General features: G+C 39.9%; 1 protein-coding gene across 4 annotated transcripts in view; it reads left to right on the top strand.

Moving 5' to 3' along the window:
• Positions 1 to 21,017, top strand: part of LOC126475141 (protein melted) — a 268,693-nt gene that overhangs the window by 147,130 nt on the left and 100,546 nt on the right. For all 4 annotated transcript variants that reach the window (XM_050102749.1, XM_050102748.1, XM_050102750.1 and 1 more), the window contains 2 exons: positions 7,049 to 7,257; positions 20,580 to 20,715. In XM_050102749.1, the coding sequence (XP_049958706.1) occupies positions 7,049 to 7,257; positions 20,580 to 20,715 (345 nt within the window). The remainder of the gene's footprint in view (positions 1 to 7,048; positions 7,258 to 20,579; positions 20,716 to 21,017) is intronic.

Raw genomic sequence — 21,017 nt, 5'->3', positions numbered from 1 at the left:
GTTTGTGATGGTGGTTCGGGTGGGAGACACTGTTAGCAAGCTTGTTAATCCCCACAACTCGTGTTCGTTGCATCGATCTACCTGCCAGTTAAATCCAATGTTGCCTGATAGAGGTAACTATTTGCTCAAAAGTATCCGGACACCTGGCTTAAAATGACTTACAAGTTCGTGGCGTACTCCATCGGTAATGCTGGAATTCAATATGGTGTTGGCCCGCCCTTGATGACAGCTTCCATTCTCGCAGGCATACATTCAATCAGGTGCTGGAGGTTTCATGGGGAATGGCAGCCCATTCTTCATGGAGTGCTGCACGGAGGAGGAGGTATCGACGTCGGTCGGTGAGGCCTGGCACAAAGTTGACATTCCAAAGCATCCAAAAGGTGTTCTATAGGATGCAGGTCAGGATTCTGTTCAGGCCAGTCCATTACATTGATGTTATTGTCGTATAACCGCTCCTCCACAGGCTGTGCATTATGAGCAGGTGCTCGATTGTGTTGAAAGATGCAATCGCCATCCCCGAATTGCTCTTCACCAGTGGGAAGCAAGAACGTGCTTAAAACGTCAGCGTAGGCCTGTATTGTGATGTTATGCAAAACAACAAGGGGTGCAGACCCCTTCCATGAAAAACACAACCACACCATAACACCACGCCTCCGAATTTTACTGTTGGCACTACACACACTGGCAGATGACGTTCACCGGCCATACCCACATCCTCCCAATGTATTGCCACATTGTTTATTGTGATTCGTCACTCCACACAACAGGTTGTCCAACGTTTACACTCCTTACACCAAGCAAGGCATCATTTGGCATTTACCAGCATGATGTGTGGCTCATGAGCAGCCACTCGACCATGAAATCCAAGTTTTCTCACCTCTCGCCTAATGTCATATTACTTGCAGTGGATCGTGATGCAGTTTGGAATTCCTGTGTGATGGTCTGGATAAATGTCTGCCTATTACACATTACGACCCTCTTCAATTGTCGGCAATCTCTGTCAGTCAACAGACGAGTTCTGCCTGTACGCTTTTGTGCTGTACATGGACTTTACATTTCCACTTCACTATCACATCAGAAACAGTGGACCTAGGGATGTTTAGGGGTCTGGAAATGTCACGTACAGACATATGACACAAGTGACAGCCAACCACCTGACTGCATTTGAAGTCCATGAGTTCCGTAGAGTGCCCCATTCTGCTCTCTCACAATGTCTGATGACTACTGATGTCACTGATATGGAGTACCTGACAGTAGGTGGCAGCACAATGCACTTAATATGAAAAACGTGTATTTTTGGGGGTGTTTGGATACTTTAGATCACATAGTGTAAGTTTCCTGTAGCATCGAATAATGTATGGCTGTTTTCAAGACTGGAGGGAATTTTAAATCACTGGATGTTTTAGTTTTAATTTCAAGTGTAAGATGCCCCTGAATTATAGTCTGTAAAATACGGTGGCAAGTGGTAGGTGACTGGAGATACGAGGCACAGGAGATCTGTTTCTGTACAAGGTTGGGAGGGTAATTTCGGTCTGTGAAGGCCTCAGTGAGACCCTTGGTACATTTTCCACCTCCCTCTCCCCCAACATCCCACTGTACCTAACAGCCCTACCCTATATCCACCATGTCCCTGGATGCGCCCTCAAGCAGCACTTCACTTCCCCCATCCCTACCCTGCTATCCCACCCCCCAACCCATCCCATGCCACCTCCTAACCCCCCCTCCCCCTCCATACCCCCATTACCCTCACCGGAATGATTCTCCCGTCAGGCACACTTACAGTCCATAGTCCGGGCACTGCAACCAGAGACAGCAGTCATCTGTGTGTAAGTAGTCTTTTTACAAATGGCTGTGTTTTGTGCTTCGGGAGAAGGTCTTTTGGCTGAGAGCTTAAATGTATAGCCATATTTTCTTTGTGCCTATTCATGACTCAACATCTCTTCTGTATGGTGAATAGCAATCTTTTTCATAATATTGTCGTTACATGATAATTTAGTTTGGTACATTACTGTGTTGTAGTGTAACTGACTCATCCGATATCAGTTGTACAATCTATGTACAACCAGAGTCTAAATGCCTAATTAAAAGATGATGTATGTTCTCCATTATAGAAAAATGAATTGGAAATGTGTCTTTATGCTTGTAGTGGTTTCTGGAGTCAGTATGTATTTATTTCAGAGTTACCATTATCTGGATACACTAGTGTAAGAAGTATTATCCTCTCCATTATGTTACTTCATTTGTAGTTCTTGATTTCCAATGAGACACTGGAATTTCATAATTCCATACACCTAGGTTAAGAAACCACCACACATTTCATTATTAAGTATTTTTTTTAAAAAAAAATTTGAGATTTTGTAAAGCTGTAATTTTTATACACTTAACCACCCAGTGCACTGTACATGTACTACTGGGCATGCTTTCTTTTATGTCATCAATTGATAATGTTCTGGTCATTATTCTGAAATGTGAATTGATGTAATCTTCTGTACTAGTCTACCTTGTTCAAGCCTCTTCATCTCTACTTAACTGCTTTAACACACATCGATTTGAACCTTCTTACTGTATTTGAGCTATTCTCTCCCTCTACAATTTTTACTCTTCCGCACTTCTGTCCATTACCAGATAGATGATTCCTTGATGCTCAGGAAGTTTCTTGTCAAACATTTCTCCCTTAAGGGAGTAGCACCATAAATTTATTTTTTCCCCAATTTGATTTTGCACCTCCACATTTGTTACACTATTTCAAAAACTTATATTCTCCTCTTGTCCAAATTGCTTTATTTTCCATGGTTCACTTCTGTATAAGGCTACACTCCTGTCCACTATCTTCAGAAAAGACTTCCTAACACTTGAAAATTATATTCCATGTTAGCAAATTTCTCTTTTTCAGAAATGCTGTTCTTGTAATTGTCAATGTACGTTTTACATCCTCTGTACTTCAGCTACCATCAGTTATTTTCTGCCCGAATTACAAAATTCATAGACTATTTTTAGTGTCTAATTCCCTAATGTCATTCTGTCAGTGTCACTTTTCTTCTCAGAGATTGGCTTCTACCATTTCTAATATCTTTCCGTAAATAATTCTTGTAATTATTTCACAAACATGACTTACGTAACTGTGGTAATAATATTTACAACTATCAGCACCAGCTTTCTGTGTAATTGGAATTATTACATTCTTCCTCAAATCTGAGGGTATTTCGCCTTTTTTTGTACATCTTACACACCAGGTGGAATAGTTTTGTCATGGCTGCCTCTTCCAAGGATCTCAATAATTGTGAGTAAATATCATTTACCCCAGAGGCCTTGTTTCAACTTATGCCTCTCAGTGCTCTGTCAAATTCCTCTCACACGATCATATCTCCCATCTCACCTTCATCTATTTTTCTCTTCTCTTTCCATAATACTGTCAAGTTCATCTCCCTTATGTAGCCCTTCCATATACAGTGAAACCTCTTGATAACGTTCCTCCATATAATGTTTTCCTCTATGTTACGTCCATTTTTTTCAGTCCCGACTAAAAGCCCATATAAACAATGTTAAATTTTCCTCTTTACTGTGTTTCCTCTATATTACAATTTCCTCCATGTAACACTCATATTTTTATAACCCTGGTCATTATTTACCTCTTTATAATGTTTAAGTGACTGGATGTCGACGCATCGTTTTCCGTTTTGTGGATTCACAGTTTGCACTGGCTCAGGAAGCCCACACTCAGCATGTTTCATATGTCAGCGGCAGAACCCGGTCATGTGACATATGACACACATTCTGCTTGCCATCTTTTTGCCGTCATTTCAGTCGATGCTTTGTATTCGTAGAGTGGTGTGTGAGCTGAGCAGCAAACAGTTCATGTGTCTAGTGAGAGTGTGTCTTCGATATAATGTTTTTTTTTAAGCTTTCATCAGTGGACATGAGTGAAAAGTGGAAGAACATTTCTCTGGAAGAGAGGGTTACCGCTATTAAAAAAAGTGGAGGCATCTCCTGGTGTGGGTCACATGGAGCTAGCGAAGCAATGAACTGGCCCCCTCAACACTCAACACTGTTATGAAAAACAGATCATCGATAATGGAAGGATTTAAGAATTGTGGAAATTTGAAATGCATGCATTTGAAACCATTGACTTACGACGAAATGGAGGAAGTGTTATGAACTTGGTTTCAGAGAATCTGATGCCAAAATGTGAAGTGCTGCAAGAAAAGTGCTGCTGTTTGTGGAAAGATGTGCGGCACATCCACCAGACGTATCCTTTCTGAGAAATGTGAAAGTAATTTTCCTGCGACCCAACTGCACCAGCCATATGCAACCTTTGGACTTGGGAATAACACAAGCCCTTAAGGTTAAATATAGGACAGCCTTGTAAAAAAGGCTTGAATTTGATGGACCAAAGAAATCTGGGAAGCTAGCAGAGCTAACAACTGAAGCTGAATATTTTACAGGCAATGAATTTAATTATGCACTCATGGAGGGAAGTCAGTGCTGAAACTATTAAAAACTGTTTCACAAAAGCGGGATTCTGTCAAAATGAGATGGCAGCTCCTGTGGAAGATGTTGCAAGTGATTTGCAAGAGTTTCACGAATTAATAGGCAGTGATTTTGTCACTTTTGGGGACTTTGTGTCTGTGGATGACAACGTGGCAACCACAGGAGAGGAGCTGACTGCAGAGAGAAGCTTGGAGAATAATAGTGGTAGTGAAAGTGACAGTGACAAGGAAGATGACCCTGTTCCCTCATATACTATGGCAGCTGAAGCCTTTGAAACATTCAGGAGATATATGATGGCCCATAGACTTGAGGACAGAACAGTAGTTCAACCTGCTCATTTGGAGCAAGAAATGATTGCCATAGAGTCTAGGAGAAATAGAAAGCAGACATGCTTGCTTGAATATTTAAAAAAATCGTAGGTATGTGGTTTTCAGATTGCATAGGTTCCTGGAGTTTTGTGCAAATTTAAGTTCCGTTTCATAATTTAATTATTAAAGTAATTTTTTTGTAACTAATTCTTTTTTAATCTGTATCATTTACTGTGTTTTTATGTAATATGTTCAGTATATCATAAACAAAATTTGGCTCATATTCTATAATTGGGTCAACTGAAGAACGGGGTACCACCTGTCAGCTTTGGACAATGATGTCATATCTTAAGACTCTGTTATAACTTTTTACAGTACAAACTGATCATTTACTTTCACCCATTCCCCTACTAGGCCCTATGTTTAAATTACAAAACACTAATCATTTGATACATTGATCATTTGCAATGAGTATCACATTATAGTGTTGTGAAAATTTAAAATGACATCTATGGCACCATTTGTCAAAGCTGATTAGTGGTATCCCGATCTTCAGTAATGCCCTATAATTATTAATTGGAAGCCTTCCTCTTTATAGTGTTTTCCTCTATACAGTGTTCAGAATTTGTGGTCCCTTGAAAAACATTATATAGAGGTTTCACTGTATGCCTTCCATCTTCTGGCATTCCCTCTTTCGCTTCTTGTATATAGCTGCTTCTCTAAATGTGGTACCTCTCTTTCCCTGTGTCATGCATGCTTCTACAGCTTTGTATTTGTGCTCTAGCTGTTTCTGCACAGCAATTTTGCATTTTCTGTTGGTCTCATTTTTTTAGGCTCCTGTATTCCATTTCGCCTACTTCATTTGCTGCATTATTATTATTATTATTATTATTTTTCCATTTCATCAATTGAATTCAGTACCCATGAACTATACAAGAATTCCTACTGGACCTTGTCTTTTCCCCTATTTGATGCTGTGCTGTCTCACTTAATCTCCTAAAGCTACCGATTTATGACATAATATAACCTTTTCTTCTCTTTCACTCAACCATTACTTAATGCTTTGTTGTTTGAACCCTCATATACATCTGGTTCTTTCAGTTTATCCAAGTCCCATCTCCTTAATTTCCTAGGCTTCAACAGTCCTCTCTGTTTTATGCTGCACTTCATAATCAACATATTGTCACCACGGTCCACATCTGCCCCTGAAAATGATTTTCAGTTCAAAATCTGGCTTCAAAATCTGTGTCCTACCATTACATAGTCTGTCTGAAAACTTCGGGTGTCTCCTAGTCTCTTCCATGCTTACATCATTCTTTCATGATTCTTAAAGCAAGTGCCCAGGATGATTAAATTATGCTCTGTGCAAAATTCTGCGAGGTGGCTTCCCCTTTCATTCCTTTTTCCCAGTCCATTTACTCCTGCTATTTTTATCTATAATACTTTTCTTACTATTGATTTTCAGGTGCATATCACAGTTAAATATTTGTCTCCATATGCTAGACGAATAATTTCTTTTATCACTACATACATTCTTTTAATCTGTGAGGCTAGTTGGCATATAGGCTTATACTACTGTGGTGGATATTGGCTACGATAATACATTCATTAGGCTGTTGGTAATAACAGTCCAGCTAAAGCGCCAGAGATACCTGTTGTGTGTGCATGTTGTGTGCTGCTTGTGTGAATGTGTGTGTGTGTGTGTGTGTGTGTGTGTGTGTGTGTGTGCGTGTGCGTGTGCGTGTGTTATACTTTCTTGTCTGGATTCACATTCCAGTCAGAGCTGCCAATGATAGCGGTCGTGTGCGTGTGAGGTGTGCTTACTTGTGTGAATGTATGAGTGTTTTTTTTTGCTGAAGTAGGCATTGACCAAAAGCTTTGTGTGTAACAGTCTTTTTGTTATGCTTGTCTACAATTCACATCTTTGATGTGAGTATCAGTCTGTCCTTTTTGTAATTGCTGAAATTTTAACCCGTATTCATATTTCCTTATTCATTATTAGACTAACTGGTGCATTACCCTCAAATGATTTTGTACTTATGGATGTGAACTCACCTAACCAGAGGTCCTGTTCTTCCTGCCACCACACTTTTTGTGCCCTCTTAGTATTGCTGTTTTCTTGTAGCTCCTTCCACCCCCTCCTCCCCCCCCCCCCCACCCCCCCTCCCAACCTGTATATTAGTGTTCTGGTATAATTTCCTTAAATTTGTGCATTATGTGTCTATGTAAGGCAAAACTAGTGTTTATTCCAGGTGGGAATAACAATGTTTGTCTGATGAGTCAGTCAGGGACACGACTGGCAACAACAGCAGTCTCCAGTGGCCGATCCTGTCTCAGTGGCTCAGGGAATGTGGCAGCTAGTCCACCACCTCCAGTTACATCTGCTGTCACTACCCGACGCCCTAATACAAGTGTCACTATCATTAACAATTGTCAGAACAGTGTAGCTGCTACTGCTCAGGTAAACTTTGCATTGAAATTATAAATGTCAATCTTCTTTTAACTTGTTGTCTGCTCCCCTTTCCACCCCTCTCTCCCTCTTCAACAATGAAGTCTGCAACACAAGTCATTGTTACATTTATAAATTTAAATTAATAATTAATAAATACTGAAAAAAAACCATGATGGGTAAAGTTAACCACTCACTGAATAGTAGAGGAAGTGTTGAGTTGTTCAAAGGCATATAAACTAGACTGAAAACTTTGACTCTCTCTCTCTCTCTCTCTCTCTCTCTCTCTCACACACACACACACACACACACACACACACACACACACACACACACACACACACACAAATAGACAGTTGTATGGCTACAATGTGCCAACTGACCACATAGTGCCAAAATTTCTCTGAAAAGCATTCTACCAGAAGAGATATTTTGTGGCAAAAGAAAAATCCTCTTGTGAAATCTATTAAATTATGAGACAGAATTGCTGGGCACTACATATATTTTATATGTTTCTATTGGCAGGGCTGACATTTTTGCTGAAGATAACTGTTGGCTGGCAATTCTGTCTCATAATTTTATAGAACATATAGTGTGTGTGTGTTAAACTTTGGATTTCTCTTGCATTTTTAGCCCAGGTTACAGTGCCTTCTTGGCTATTAGTTGCCCTAGATTTCTCTTGTCTGGTTTAGATTTCTGTTGTCTGGTTATTGGAAGCTGCATGATTATTTATGTTACAGCAACATGTTTCCAATTGTTTTTTCTGTGACACATCGATACCCATCAGAGCATCCTCCCTGCTGGAATTTAAAGAAAGTCGATTGACGTTTCCTTAAACCATAATCTCCTTTCCCTAGGTAGATGTGAAGTTACATTTTGATGTAACATTACTGTCATATTCCAAATGTCAGATGCCTCCCTCTCATCTCAAGTCCCTACCACTGGAAACCTATGGCATGATGGAGCCATGAAATAGCCCTGCCTATTAAAAATTACAGTGAGCACTTGAGCAACATAAATGACACCCATCAAGGGATCACCTTCAAAAAGACTGTAAACTAGAGCACACTGTCTAATTAAAAACTACAAAAAGAAGTGCTGGGAAAGACCACTTTTGAGACTCTAACCAGGCCCTCTCACGTATGGGACAAACTAAACACTGTTTATGTGCACTAGTCATCCTCCAGTATTTTGGTCATCTGTCAGAATGACATCATTCAGTCTGACCCTACCATTGTTGCTGAACAACTAGCAACACAGTAACACACTTTGCCCACACCGCAGCTTCTGAAAGTTACTCTTCTGCCTCCCACTTCAAAAAAGATGAGCAGAGTGTTTTTACCTGTCCTTCAGATTTCAAACTCATGTAAGCGTATATGACCAATACAACAAATAGAAGCTCTTCAGCATATTGGGACAGACAGAGCGACAGAGTCTGATCACATACACGGCAAGTTGCTATATCGTTTATCCTTAAAATACACATTCTTGCATTTTTTAGTCAGATCTGGCATGAAGGTGAGTCATTGACTAGACATTAAACTCGTCCTTATGATAATCAAATATGGAGTACCGTGTACCGGACAAGATTCTACAGCTTGTTCGTATAGAACACCCTGTCAAGAACTGCAATTCTTTGCTTATTCAGCATCTGCCAAACTAGAATGATCCATTAATGTGGTGTCACCACCAGACACCACACTTGCTAGGTGGTAGCCTTTAAATCGGCCGCGGTCCCTTAGTATACGTTGGACCCGCGTGTCGCCACTGTCAGTGATCGCAGACCGAGCGCCACCACACGGCAGGTCTAGAGAGACGTACTAGCACTCGCCCCAGTTGTACAGCCGACGTTCATAGCAATGGTTCACTGACAAATACGCTCTCATTTGCCGAGACGATAGTTAGCATAGCCTTCAGCTACATTTGCTACGACCTAGCAAGGCGCCGTATTCAATTGATAATTAATATTATAAAGCATGTACCGTAACGAGAGATGTTCTACAATTGTGGATTAAAGTTAAGTATTACATCATCTACGTACTTTATTTACAATTCTCAAGATATTGTCCTGTTCCAGACCTCACGCCAGTCAGCGTGTAATTAAACGCGTGCATTTAGGCCTCCTCTAGAAAAACAGTGTTGGCTCTTCTGCCAACACTACAATTAATTTATTATTAAACAATCTACTCCACACTATTGCAGTTTGTGTGTCCCTTTATTAGTTGAACACATTTTAGTGGAGTGCCACACTTTCACCATAACATAAACTTTGAAACAGTTTAATTCATTAGCCATGATCTTAGCCATTAATTCTAAGCCATGAATGTAGCTTTACATCCAGTTCTGTCCTGTCAAAAATATCTCGCTTCCTATTAACATAGTGTACCAACAAGAAGTAATAAACAGAGTAGAAAATGTTAAGTTCTGTGGTGTGTAAATTGATGAAAATTTAATTGATGTTTCTCATAATCAGAAATGGGGAGGAGTGACCTGTATATACTCTAAACAAAAATTTTATAGCCAAGATTATGTTCATAACTGTGTTCTATTGATCACTTTTGACAGGTAAGACTGTCGTCTTCAGATCTTTGAAAACTTTTGTCATGTTCCAGTGTGTGTTCATTACTCATGCCATGTTAACATTTTAATATAGAGTATATTGCACGTTCCACACAAGTTTGTCAAAAATAAAATTACAACAAGTTTGTCACAAGTAAAAATATGTCTTCATATGTAGCATTACTTTGATGCTTGTCAGCTGTTAAAATCCACATTTCATAGTAAAAGTCCATTTTCATACAAATGTTTACATGTATGTGATGAGTGAAGCATATCTTTGAACCTTGTCACTTAAAATACATAATGCAACTCACAGCATTTTCCACAGAATTTACACCTGTTTTAAACTTTCTGCATCACGTGTGTGCTTGTTGCAGGGACACACATGAATCATGGTACTGCGCTTTTATCCTGTGATGCAGTTTCACTACTCAAAAAACTTGTCAAAGATTGCTGCTCTAATGTGGTGCAAGTCAGCAATGGGGCAGCCAACTTCACACTGACACAGTTTCTCTGTATGGGATGCAACAACAAACTGCCATTTGTTGGTCATTTGTCAAAACATGAGAGTAACTCTTGCCAATTGCCCAATTGATAGTAATACTTTGAGGAACTTTATTGCACTGTTAAGGTTTACATTTGAATCCCTCTTGTATGTCGGGGTAGTTGTAGCATCGGAGTATATGACCTGAGAGATCTTGTTGAGGGTACATGTAGAGGGGAGCTGCTTGTCATTCTAGTTAACATGTTCCTAAGTGACAAAGCTGGGATGTGATGAAGTGCTGGTGTGCATCAGAGAGGTGCTCTTGTTGTTAGTCTCATCGGAGAAGTGTAATCAACGTCTGGCTCATTACACACAAAATAAAATGAATTGGAAATGTGTCAAGGCTGTATAGAAATGAGCACTGATTGTCTTTTGTTAAGTTCACACCATGAGGATGTTCTGAGGCAGATGAGACATTAGGGGGTACTGGATAGCTATGAAGTATGTCTCATGATGACAGGGTGTATACGACCCAGGACAACCGAGAGATTCCAGGAAAAACCCGGGAATTTTTTCATCTGGGAGAAAACTGGGAAAAACCCAGGAATTTTTTAGAATTCCGGGAAATTTCCATTGTTTTTGTTTTCAATTAAATTTTTGTAATTTTGACTGGTAAGAACCGATACTCCAACAAAGGATATTACTGTATCCCGCTACTGCAGAATAATACTGCAGCAATAAAACATGAATGAGAGAAACAACATAAAACATGAATGAGAGAAAAAAACTAAAATAAAACTTAAACTGCAAAGGAAATGTGCCACATACAGCAACAAAACACAGTGCTCATACAGGCGTCTGCCAACAGCAAAATGTGTCAAAGGCTTTAGGAAGACTATGCAGTGCTTTGTAACAACAAATTGCCTCCGATGAGCGTGACGTCACAACTGTTTACATTAGATTTGTTTTAGCAGTTGAGTAGTGCCTTCTCCTGCTTCTTGACGGAAAAAACCTTGTTTCACAAAGCGACTAACACCCAGCGCACGTTAACCTATCTATTATTCAAATTACTTTGAAACACATTCCTGTCGGTTTTTGAATATTTTTGAACACATTCTAAGTTGATTTCTGAATGAATCATAAGTTGATTTGTGAATGCGTGCATAGTGTACATGATGTCACTGTCTGGGGAATCCGCGTTGAATGTAGAAACAAACTTTCCTTTAGATAAAAGGGGCTATACGAGCTGAGCGGAGTAAGGCCAAACGGATGAATGCCAACCACTGTCTGAATTTTTGGTTGATTGGATGAACATTGTTAAAATTACTAGGGAAATCTATAGATTCAGACTATAGGAGTGAAAATAAATGAATAACAGGTAAGAAAGATTGTGTATTAACTTCTCGGTGTATCCAAGAAAATGAAATTTTGACAGAAAGTTTTTGGCCGGATTGCATATACTAGTATATGCCAGTTGTACAGTCCCTGGCTAGCAGCAGCTTAAAGTTCTATTCTGGAAGAAGTGCAGAAAATGAGTTGTATGAACATGTAACAACACCTAACTGGAGAATAATTGTGGGATAACTAAACCAGTGATTCTGGCAGAGTTAGTGAAGGTAACCTGCGAATAAACTTTGACACAGGCAGGAATAGTTACAGAATTAGTGATAACAAGACTGTTCGCTATAATGAGGAAGGAGAAGAAACGGGGACATCACACAAATTATGGAACAATATGATGATTCCAAGTTTGTATGAAAGTTTCGTACTACTACTTTTCGATCTCATGCTTGAGAAACTGGAGTGTATAAATGAAGTGTGAAACTATTTCCTAACGTAAAGCTTTTTGCTTGTTGTAGGCCTAATTGGCATTTGATATTGGTACTTTGTGAATTGTATTCTGTTGTTACAAAAAAGACCGTTTGTTCCAAAACATTCTCGTTTATTTGGTGTGTGTTACAATTTTTGCAGTATTAGAAAGGCCTATTTTGTTTTATCTAGCAGACAGTGCAAAATAGACATAATCAGATCGGGAAACCACACCAGTCTTGGGTCCTATTTGTATTAACAGCTTTTTCAGTATTAGACAACGACATTTCGACTTTTCATGTAGCAAAATGTTTGACAAACTTTGATGAGGTAATAGATTCTTACACAAAAAGGAAAGCATGCCATGTAAAGCTGTAGCAAGATTAGAGAGAAAAAAATTGTAGGAGCTAAGGATTGAAGAAATGTGTATTGTCTTGTTTGTCTCAAGTCTTTACTGGGTTTATGTATCCTATATTTAATTTTATGTCACACAAAGCAGCAAGTTGTTAACTGGTAGGGAATAAAGAGTGCAAAATTTTCTGAAGAGTTCTTTTTTTTAAAAAAAAAAGAGGGAGATAATGTCAAACCGGCCGACTGTAAGCAGGAGAGGCACCACAGGACATTTTAATTTCCACTGTCCTGAATATGGTTTGATGGCATCCATTACAAAATATACACGTTTCAATTCCACAGAGCGAAGTACAGTGACGTGTGATAGAAGAATGCTGTGTGAGGAGGCGAGGCACTGCACTTTGGCACACTTACGACCAAATAACATGTGTTACATTTCCTCGAGCACATATATTTTATGCATCAGACTCTTCAGAAAGATGTGCGCTACAAAATGAGTGTATTTTTGAAAATTTGATTTTTTTTTTTTAAATTTTTGATGTCCTATCTCAAACGGTTGAGGGAGTGGCGGGGTATTGCCCCGGTTCGGAAATATCGTAGATCCACGGCTGATGCGCAGAACAGTCTGAGTTACAGTGGCTAGTCTCTATGTTACCCGTGTTTACATTTAGTGATTTTGCTGTTTCCTCTTCGTTTACTGCTCTCACATCAAATCTAAACAAAACAGATTTCTATGGCCGGGAGCTATCAGGTGAATTAAAATACATTCACATAATTACGGAAGCCTAAATTGTGTTAGTTGCTGATTTCATTTTATTTCCACCTTTCTGACAATCAAGCATTAATTGCCTTGCAGAACAATGAAGTTATTTTTGTCGGTTTGCTAAAGAAATTTTCTATTATTAATCTTTTCTGCTGAGGCAGTCAATATATTTGAAACGAAGTGTTGAAATTCCAGTGCTCTTGGAGTATCCTCTGATGTCTTGTTTCTTTTATGACATAATGTAAGATCTTTTAATGTTTTACACATATGAACATATGGGCTCCCTACGACATCGTAGCTGCGCAAGCGCGGTGACACCTGTCATCTGGTGCTCTCCGGCAACTGCAGAAACGAGCCTATTTCTAACAGGTTTGCGGGAAAATATTCCAAATGGTGGTTTGAAAACCGTTACCATCAAAGTACCATTCTGGCAGTTACAATGGAACTATGTGCGACAATGTATGATGTATTTCTTAAATCACAGAGCGTTACCATCAAAGTACCATTCTGGCAGTTACAATGGAACTATGTGCGACAATGTATGATGTATTTCTTAAATCACAGAGCGTTTCACTCTCATTTAAAAATCAACTCTTTGATGACGAGCCATTTAGATAAATTTCAAGCCCAGAAGATCAGAAATTTATGTCATTATTAAAATTTTAACTGGCACATTTGTTTGATATATCTTAAATTGTAATATGTGCATAAAAAACCAACATTATATGTGAAAGCTTTGCATTTCGTTTAGCAACACTATGTATATTAATTTAAACCATTAACTTTTTTTGTTTGTGTGTTCGCACTACTTAACAGTGATGTTGCTATTTGCTGACTACATCACGTGTCCTAAGCTCTGAATACCAGCTGTCATCAGCTGGCGAGATCACGTGACGTGAAATATGACTGGCTTACAAAAGCGCATTGCAATCTCAATTTCAATGCTTCGGAAAGTAACATGCAGTGTTTGGTGGAATTCGAATTTATACTTTTGTAATACGAAAATATGCAGCGTACACTTTGCTGCACATCAAAGATCTTTCCAAAACGCGTTTTTTCCCTGTGTTTAGTTGTCAATAGTGCCATGAAATTCTACGTCCTTGTATAAAACCATAATCATTCAAAGGATAGATAAGTTATACAGTTGCAATAGAAAATATACGGTCAGTTAACAGGGAAAAGTATGTTTTCACCCGGGAGAAAGTATATTTTTAACTGGGAAATCCGGGAAATTTTTTTCCTTGTCCACGTGTATGAAGTTAACACACATACTTGTTTTCTGTGTTACATTTTATTAAATGCTCACTTCTCTGAAATTGTCTTCTATGACTGCATATAGCCTTCAGTCTACACCACTGATGCTGATATGTGTTAGAAGTGCTTTGAGTCATCAGTACATCATTGAAAATACTTGGAATTGTTATTAGGAAATGTGTATACCTAAACATTCTACATATAGTCTAAAACATGTTTCACGAAATAACAGTTCTTTGGAATACGCTGATACAAGTCTCTCTTTTGGGGATGGGATGTGGGAATTTTACAGTTTTCTTAGGGTTAAATGAAATGTAGCATTCAGTGTGTTGGCTATGATGCACTAGTGACAACTCTGCTCTGAACTTTCAAGTGCTCGTGGTAAAGTGCCAACTAACTGAATAAAATGATAAATGAAATAATTGTAGTAAGTGATTAATGGCTCACTGGTACATAATTAGCTTGTTCGACTAAAAGAATAGGAAACATTGGACTAAAGAAAAGCATTATCCTGTTACCTTTCACATGTTTCAAGTTAAAAAGAGCTTACTAGAAGATTTAGGTGAATGTAGTAGCAAAATGTGTATACAGTCGATGTGGAGGTATTACTGAAACACAGTAGTGCATTTACAAGGCAAAGACCCAGAACTTGTCGTATATTATTTGGTCATTACTTGACCTTAGTGCTCTCTCTAAGTGTTGTAATAAGTGTAGCAGTGTTGTGACATTTGAATGTGGTTTTGTTTCAAACACTACATGCTCTTTATGTTTCACATTCCTCTGTTGGCAGCTTCTTGTTTACAATTTTCATCTTGTAGCAACTTCATACAATCAGTTGCCAATTACAAGTGCCGAATGCAAGCTTCCTGTCTCACCATAAAAACATTGTTTAATATCATTGCACATTATCACATAAAATCCTGAAATGAAAAATATACACTCAAACGATGAATACAGTCACTTCAAGCAGACAGTATAGCCATATAATATACAAGTGGAAGCCTGTTAGTAATATATTGCTGTCCTTTTTCAAGTCACAATTTCATTATGATCTTTAGTAACTAAGTGAAGTAAATAGGCACAGAGAGTTTCTTATTGTTTCAACTCTGTTAACACTCAGTTTCCTTCATGATTGCAGACAAACTCAATACATTACTCAAAGTCAACTTTGTGGCTCCACACACATCTCATATTTGTGGTTTATAAGAACTCAAATTCTTATTCAGTAATCCTTACTTCATTTGCCTGCTGCTTGCTGTCTCTCTGCCTCTGTTATTCTATAATGCATTTGCCTTGCCTGTATAGCTTCTCATTGTTACTGGTTTCCCATTACAAGATTGTTCTTTATAATAACTTATTAAAGGTAGAACAGTTTTGAGCTCCCATGAATGTTGCTAAACTGAAACCTGGTACCTACTCACGCAAACATGCCTGCAAATATGAAAGTCTGTGACTCAGACATCCATTCAGACCAAAGAACCCTTCTGTTTCTAATGAGCAAGGTGACACAGTGATTAGCATGAATGAGAGTTTTAATCCCCATCCAGCGTTCCATGTTTAGTTTGTCCGTGGGTTCCCTAAATTCCTTGAAGCAAATACCTTATGATTCATTTGAAAGGACAGACCCAATTTCCTTCCTAATCCTTCCCCATTCTAAGCTTGTGCTTCATCTGTAATGACCTCAGTCTTCCACAGAACATTAAACATGGTCTATGTTTCCAGTGTATACGATACACTTATACCCTCACAACTGAACCAGACCAATCTGAGTAAGAACAAATACATGTCTTTTCATGTATAACCATAGGCTATCTTAACTGATATTTATTGCAGCTGTAACCTCCTCTTGTCATCTCTTTCTGCAGATCACTCTTTCTGAAGTAATGTGCGCACATTTGAAAGTCGCACGTGTTAGCAGTGTGTCGTCATCCACAAGAGTGCACTGTGAAAGAGCAATACTGTGAACTTCCAATAAGTTGGCCTCAGATATGAGTGCCTATTTAAACCCTGCAGTGCTATGCCCAGGCTCAGTTGTTATGTTATTACTTCTTGCATATATTTGCCTTATCTTATTCCATTCAGTGTATGTTAAGGTGGTTGGCGTACATGCCACAGTCTAATGTGTACTAACATTCTTGGTTGTATTGTGTGTCCAAGTTACAACACAAGTGATGGTCCTCCATTGTGTCTACTATGTCTGATGGTGCTACTGATGAGTTTTTACACTGGCTGGTTGATCAGCAAGGGGTTCTTACAGAGGCATTGCAGCATCTCAGTCAATAGCAGGAGGCGTTCGCCACAGTGCAATACAATCAAACCCAGATGTTGCAAACACTTGCCTCTGTTTTGGCCCCCGATCGTGAGGTTCATGAGCAGGCCCATCAATGTGAAAAGCCCTCCCTCTCCTGCATTCTGACTATTGCACAATCATTTGATGTTTCGAGGGCTGCAAGTACTCAAATTTAATCATGGTTTGAGGTTGCAGAAGCTCAACCCACTTCCCCCGATTTGTTGGACGGTTCACATGGAGACGATATGGTGGCAGCCGTCCCCGTGTGAGCAAAACTTCATGGTGTCCGATTCAACTCTCTGCAGTAGCCGCTGTAACAGCAGCAGAGGAAGCCTGGTAATGAACAACAACACAAGCGCTCCATGCTTCCCTCTGTCGTGTTTTGTCACTCATGGTATGCCATATTGTCTTTAGCGATGGTCCATTTGCTGCCAGTGCAACAAGACGGGCCCCATTGCCCCTGTTTGTAATGCAAAATTCCAACAGCCTACTGCAGATACTGACATGGATGTCAATTGTGTATAGGCAATCCCCGTTGCACTCAATAAGCTTTTTATTGACGTCAAGGTTTATCAGAAGGTTTTGCACATGCAAGTCAACACTGGTGTTGCCGCGTCATTACTCAACTTGCAGATCCACATGGACTTTGGTTCTCCCCCTTTAGCACCACTGTCACATTCTTTAGTCACCTACTATAAACAAAGAATTCCAATATTCGGTAGTTTCTCAACCCCAGTCATATATAAATTTGTCCACTTACTTTTCTGGTGGCGAACAATGCACGCACCAAAAATTTGTTTGGTTTGGATGCCTTTAAGCTTTTTGGGTTTACTATTTCTGATTAAGTTAATCTTGTCTCTGATCAAGTGCCTTATACACAACCCACCTCTTCATGCTCTGAATTTTCCTCCCTGTTTTCTGCAGGCTTGGATTATGCCAATAATTTTAAAGCCCACATCACCAGGGAACCTTCAGCCACACCCCTCTTGTTTCAGGCTTGCCCATTGCTGATGCCACACCATGACCAAGCCAGGGCGGAGCTCAACTGCCTCATGGCCTCTAGGATCGTCCAACCAGTTGCATCCAACGAATGGACTACCCCCTTAGTCATAGTCAAGGAGGCCTTGCAGTGATTTCAAAGTTTCTGTCAATGCTCTATCTATGATTGACATGTATTTGTTGCCATGCCCTGGCAAACGTTTTGCTAAGCTGGCTGGTGGTCAGTATTTTTCCAAGATTGACTTCTCCAATCCATATTTGCAGCTTCCTGTTGAACCTGACTCTCAATGGCTCTTGGTCGTTAACACGTCTTTTGGCTTGTAACAGTACTTGTGATCACCGTTTGGCATTACCAGCACCCCGGTGATTTTTCAACGGCTTCTCGAACAACTCACGAGGTCTGTGCCTTGCAGTGCCAACTATCTTGGTGATATTATGGTCTCTGTCTCCTCCTCTGTTGAACATCTCAACAACTTAAGTATGTGTTTTTTGGTGTTACGGACTGCCAGGTTAAAATCAATTTGGAAAAGTGCCACTTCTTTCAGTCTTCTATTGTTTGTCTTGGGTTCGAAGTATCTAGTTCTGGTATCAAACCCTTCATCAGAATGTCTCTGCCGTTGTGGCTCTTCCGCGTCCTACGTCGGTTGAGGGGGCGGGGGTGTCACACACCTGGGAGTTAGCCCGTTGTCATGTTTTTTGACCTGATTTGGAAGCAACGTCACTCATAGGTTACGGCATGTTCTCAATGTGGATCATAGTAAGCTGCCCTGTGTGCAATGTTGTCTCCATGACCACAGCATTCACAGGTCTGGGACTGTATCCATATTAGTCTCTCCAGCCCTTCCTTAAGGCCTACTGGCTAATAGCAATTGATGCATTCTCTTGGTTCCCATATGTTGTTTGTTGCCCATCAACTTTGGCCTCTGCCACTGTGGCAGCCCTATCGAAATTTTTTTCCATCAAAGGACTTCCAGCACCATAGGTCTCTGATAATGGCCCTCAGTTTGTGTCATGGAAATTTGCCTCCTTCTTCAAAGCCCACGTGATTCACCACATTTTCACCCCACCCTTCCATTGCCAGTCCAACAGTGAAGCCGAAACATTCAAAATGCAAATGAAAAAGTATGTGACTCGGTCCCTGTCTGGCATTGCCTTGGGTCAGTTTCTGTCTTCCTGTCAGTTCATGCCGTTCGGTGACAACAGCCCTGCCAAATTGCTGCATGGGCATCAACCCCAGACACTCCTGAACCTCCTGTGGCCCAGCCAGGGTTGCCAGCCTGTGGAGTCAACATCCTGTTTCCATCCCAGGGTGGCTGTCTGGGCATGAGGGTTTGGTCGTTGTCGAAAATGTATACCCACTGTCATCTCCTGGTGCTCTGGTGACTGCCTCTGTGACGTCCGTATGGAGGAGGGTCTCTGTGCATGTCATTATGACCAGTTGCACCTGCATATGGGTGACTGGACAACCCTGGCTGAGACACCGATGTCGCCACATCAGTTTGAGTCGCTTGACGGATCACCTGTTGCGACTGGGTCCCTGCCACAACATATGAGGGACTCCCGTCACTGGTGGACAAACCTGTGCAGCTTCTCCAATACCGTTACTAATACAGATGCAGCCATCATCCACACCAGAACCATCTCCTCCACCTCAGCCACCAACTGCAGGGGCATCACCACCTCCAGGTCCTGGAGCTCATGTGGACATCTCTGTCACAGCCTCGCGGAGGAAGACGCCATGGACATCTCAGGAATCCTAGCTGTTCCCCAAGGGAATAGGAATGAAGTGATGTGCTCATTAGCTGTGTGTTGTCATACGCAAGTGTGCACTGCGAAAGAGCAGTACTGTGAACTTCCTGTAGGGGCTGCCACAGGCGAGTCCTGTTGAAACCCTGCCGCACTGCGCTTGCGCTCCATTATCATTTTATTACTGCTTGCATACATTTGCCTTATCTTATTGTGTTCAGTGTATGTTATGGTGATTGGTGTACATGCCACAGTCTAATAACATACTAACGTTCTTGATTGTGTTGTGTGTCCAAGTTACAACACTTTTAGATAAGAAACCTTTCAAATAAGACAACAGTCATATCTTATCCCATTGTCATTTCATATACACATCCATGGTGTGGCATATGTGTGCCCATTATGCCACATCTTGTTCTGCATTTGTTCTTCGCAAGCCATTATCCACCATATAGGTGGAGGATAAATGTAGTCACTTGCCAATCGCTCTTCTCTGAATTCTGTTTGTCGACTGCTCTTAACAGAAAATAGAGGATCATGTCATTTGGCTTTCAAATAATGTAAGCAAATCTCTATGTACATAAATTTCATATTACACTTCTAATGTATGCCATATGTGACAGGTGTCTTTATGGATGTGGGAAGGGATTTGATATTCTGTTGGAATTTCTGTGGTTGGATGCTGTATAAATCAGAATTATTATGTTAAAACCTGCTGTTAACAGCAAAGTATTGTATGAGCATGAACAAGTTCATCCTTGTCCATCTGATTGAGTGTTCCATTGATAATCTTTTATCCTTGCAAGCTATGTTTCTTATTTGTATTCCAGGAATATGCTCAAGAGTTGAAGTGTTGTTTGCCTACAGCAACTGTATTCTCATGCATTCAAAGGAACTTCAGAGGAATAATGTTTTGTTAATTTCTTTGGATGTTAGAATATGAATATCATAATTTTGATTATGTATTCCCTTCTTGTAACACTAATATGCAGAGGGGCTTTCATAAGCATTGTAATTTTCTAAACACCATTAATGTGATGCTATCTTTTATTTGATAATAGTCTTTCTTCATATTTCAGAGAATTAGTGTTTTTGAGCCATACCCAATGCGGGATACAGTTCAACACTTTTGTGAAAAACATTTGGACAAGATAAAATCTTACATGGACAAAGTATCAGTACGAATACCACCACCAGCGAAGTGTACAATTGAAGGTATGTTAATCTGCACATGTCAGTTTACAACTGGTCTAATTTAAAGCATTTTCGTTATATTGTATGTATATTGCAATGACTGTCTTGGGTCTTGTTTTGTGCACTAGTGCCAGCGATTTATATCATTGCTTATTTTTCAGGCATTTAAAAAAAAATTAGGTAATTGTAGTTTTGACTGGCAAATCGTAGCAAATAGAATAAAATAATTACTATTTCTGCTGAACCTGTGAAGAAAAATTGTAAGCTGTGTTTCACAGAATCATTTGAGCCTTTCTTCAAGCACCTACTGTATGAACTCAGGA

The sequence above is a fragment of the Schistocerca serialis genome, chromosome 4 (assembly GCF_023864345.2).
Source record: "Schistocerca serialis cubense isolate TAMUIC-IGC-003099 chromosome 4, iqSchSeri2.2, whole genome shotgun sequence".
NCBI classification, from domain to species: domain Eukaryota; kingdom Metazoa; phylum Arthropoda; class Insecta; order Orthoptera; family Acrididae; genus Schistocerca; species Schistocerca serialis.
The sequence above is the reverse complement of the archived record's forward strand: the minus strand, read 5'-3'. Positions and strand labels throughout refer to the sequence as shown.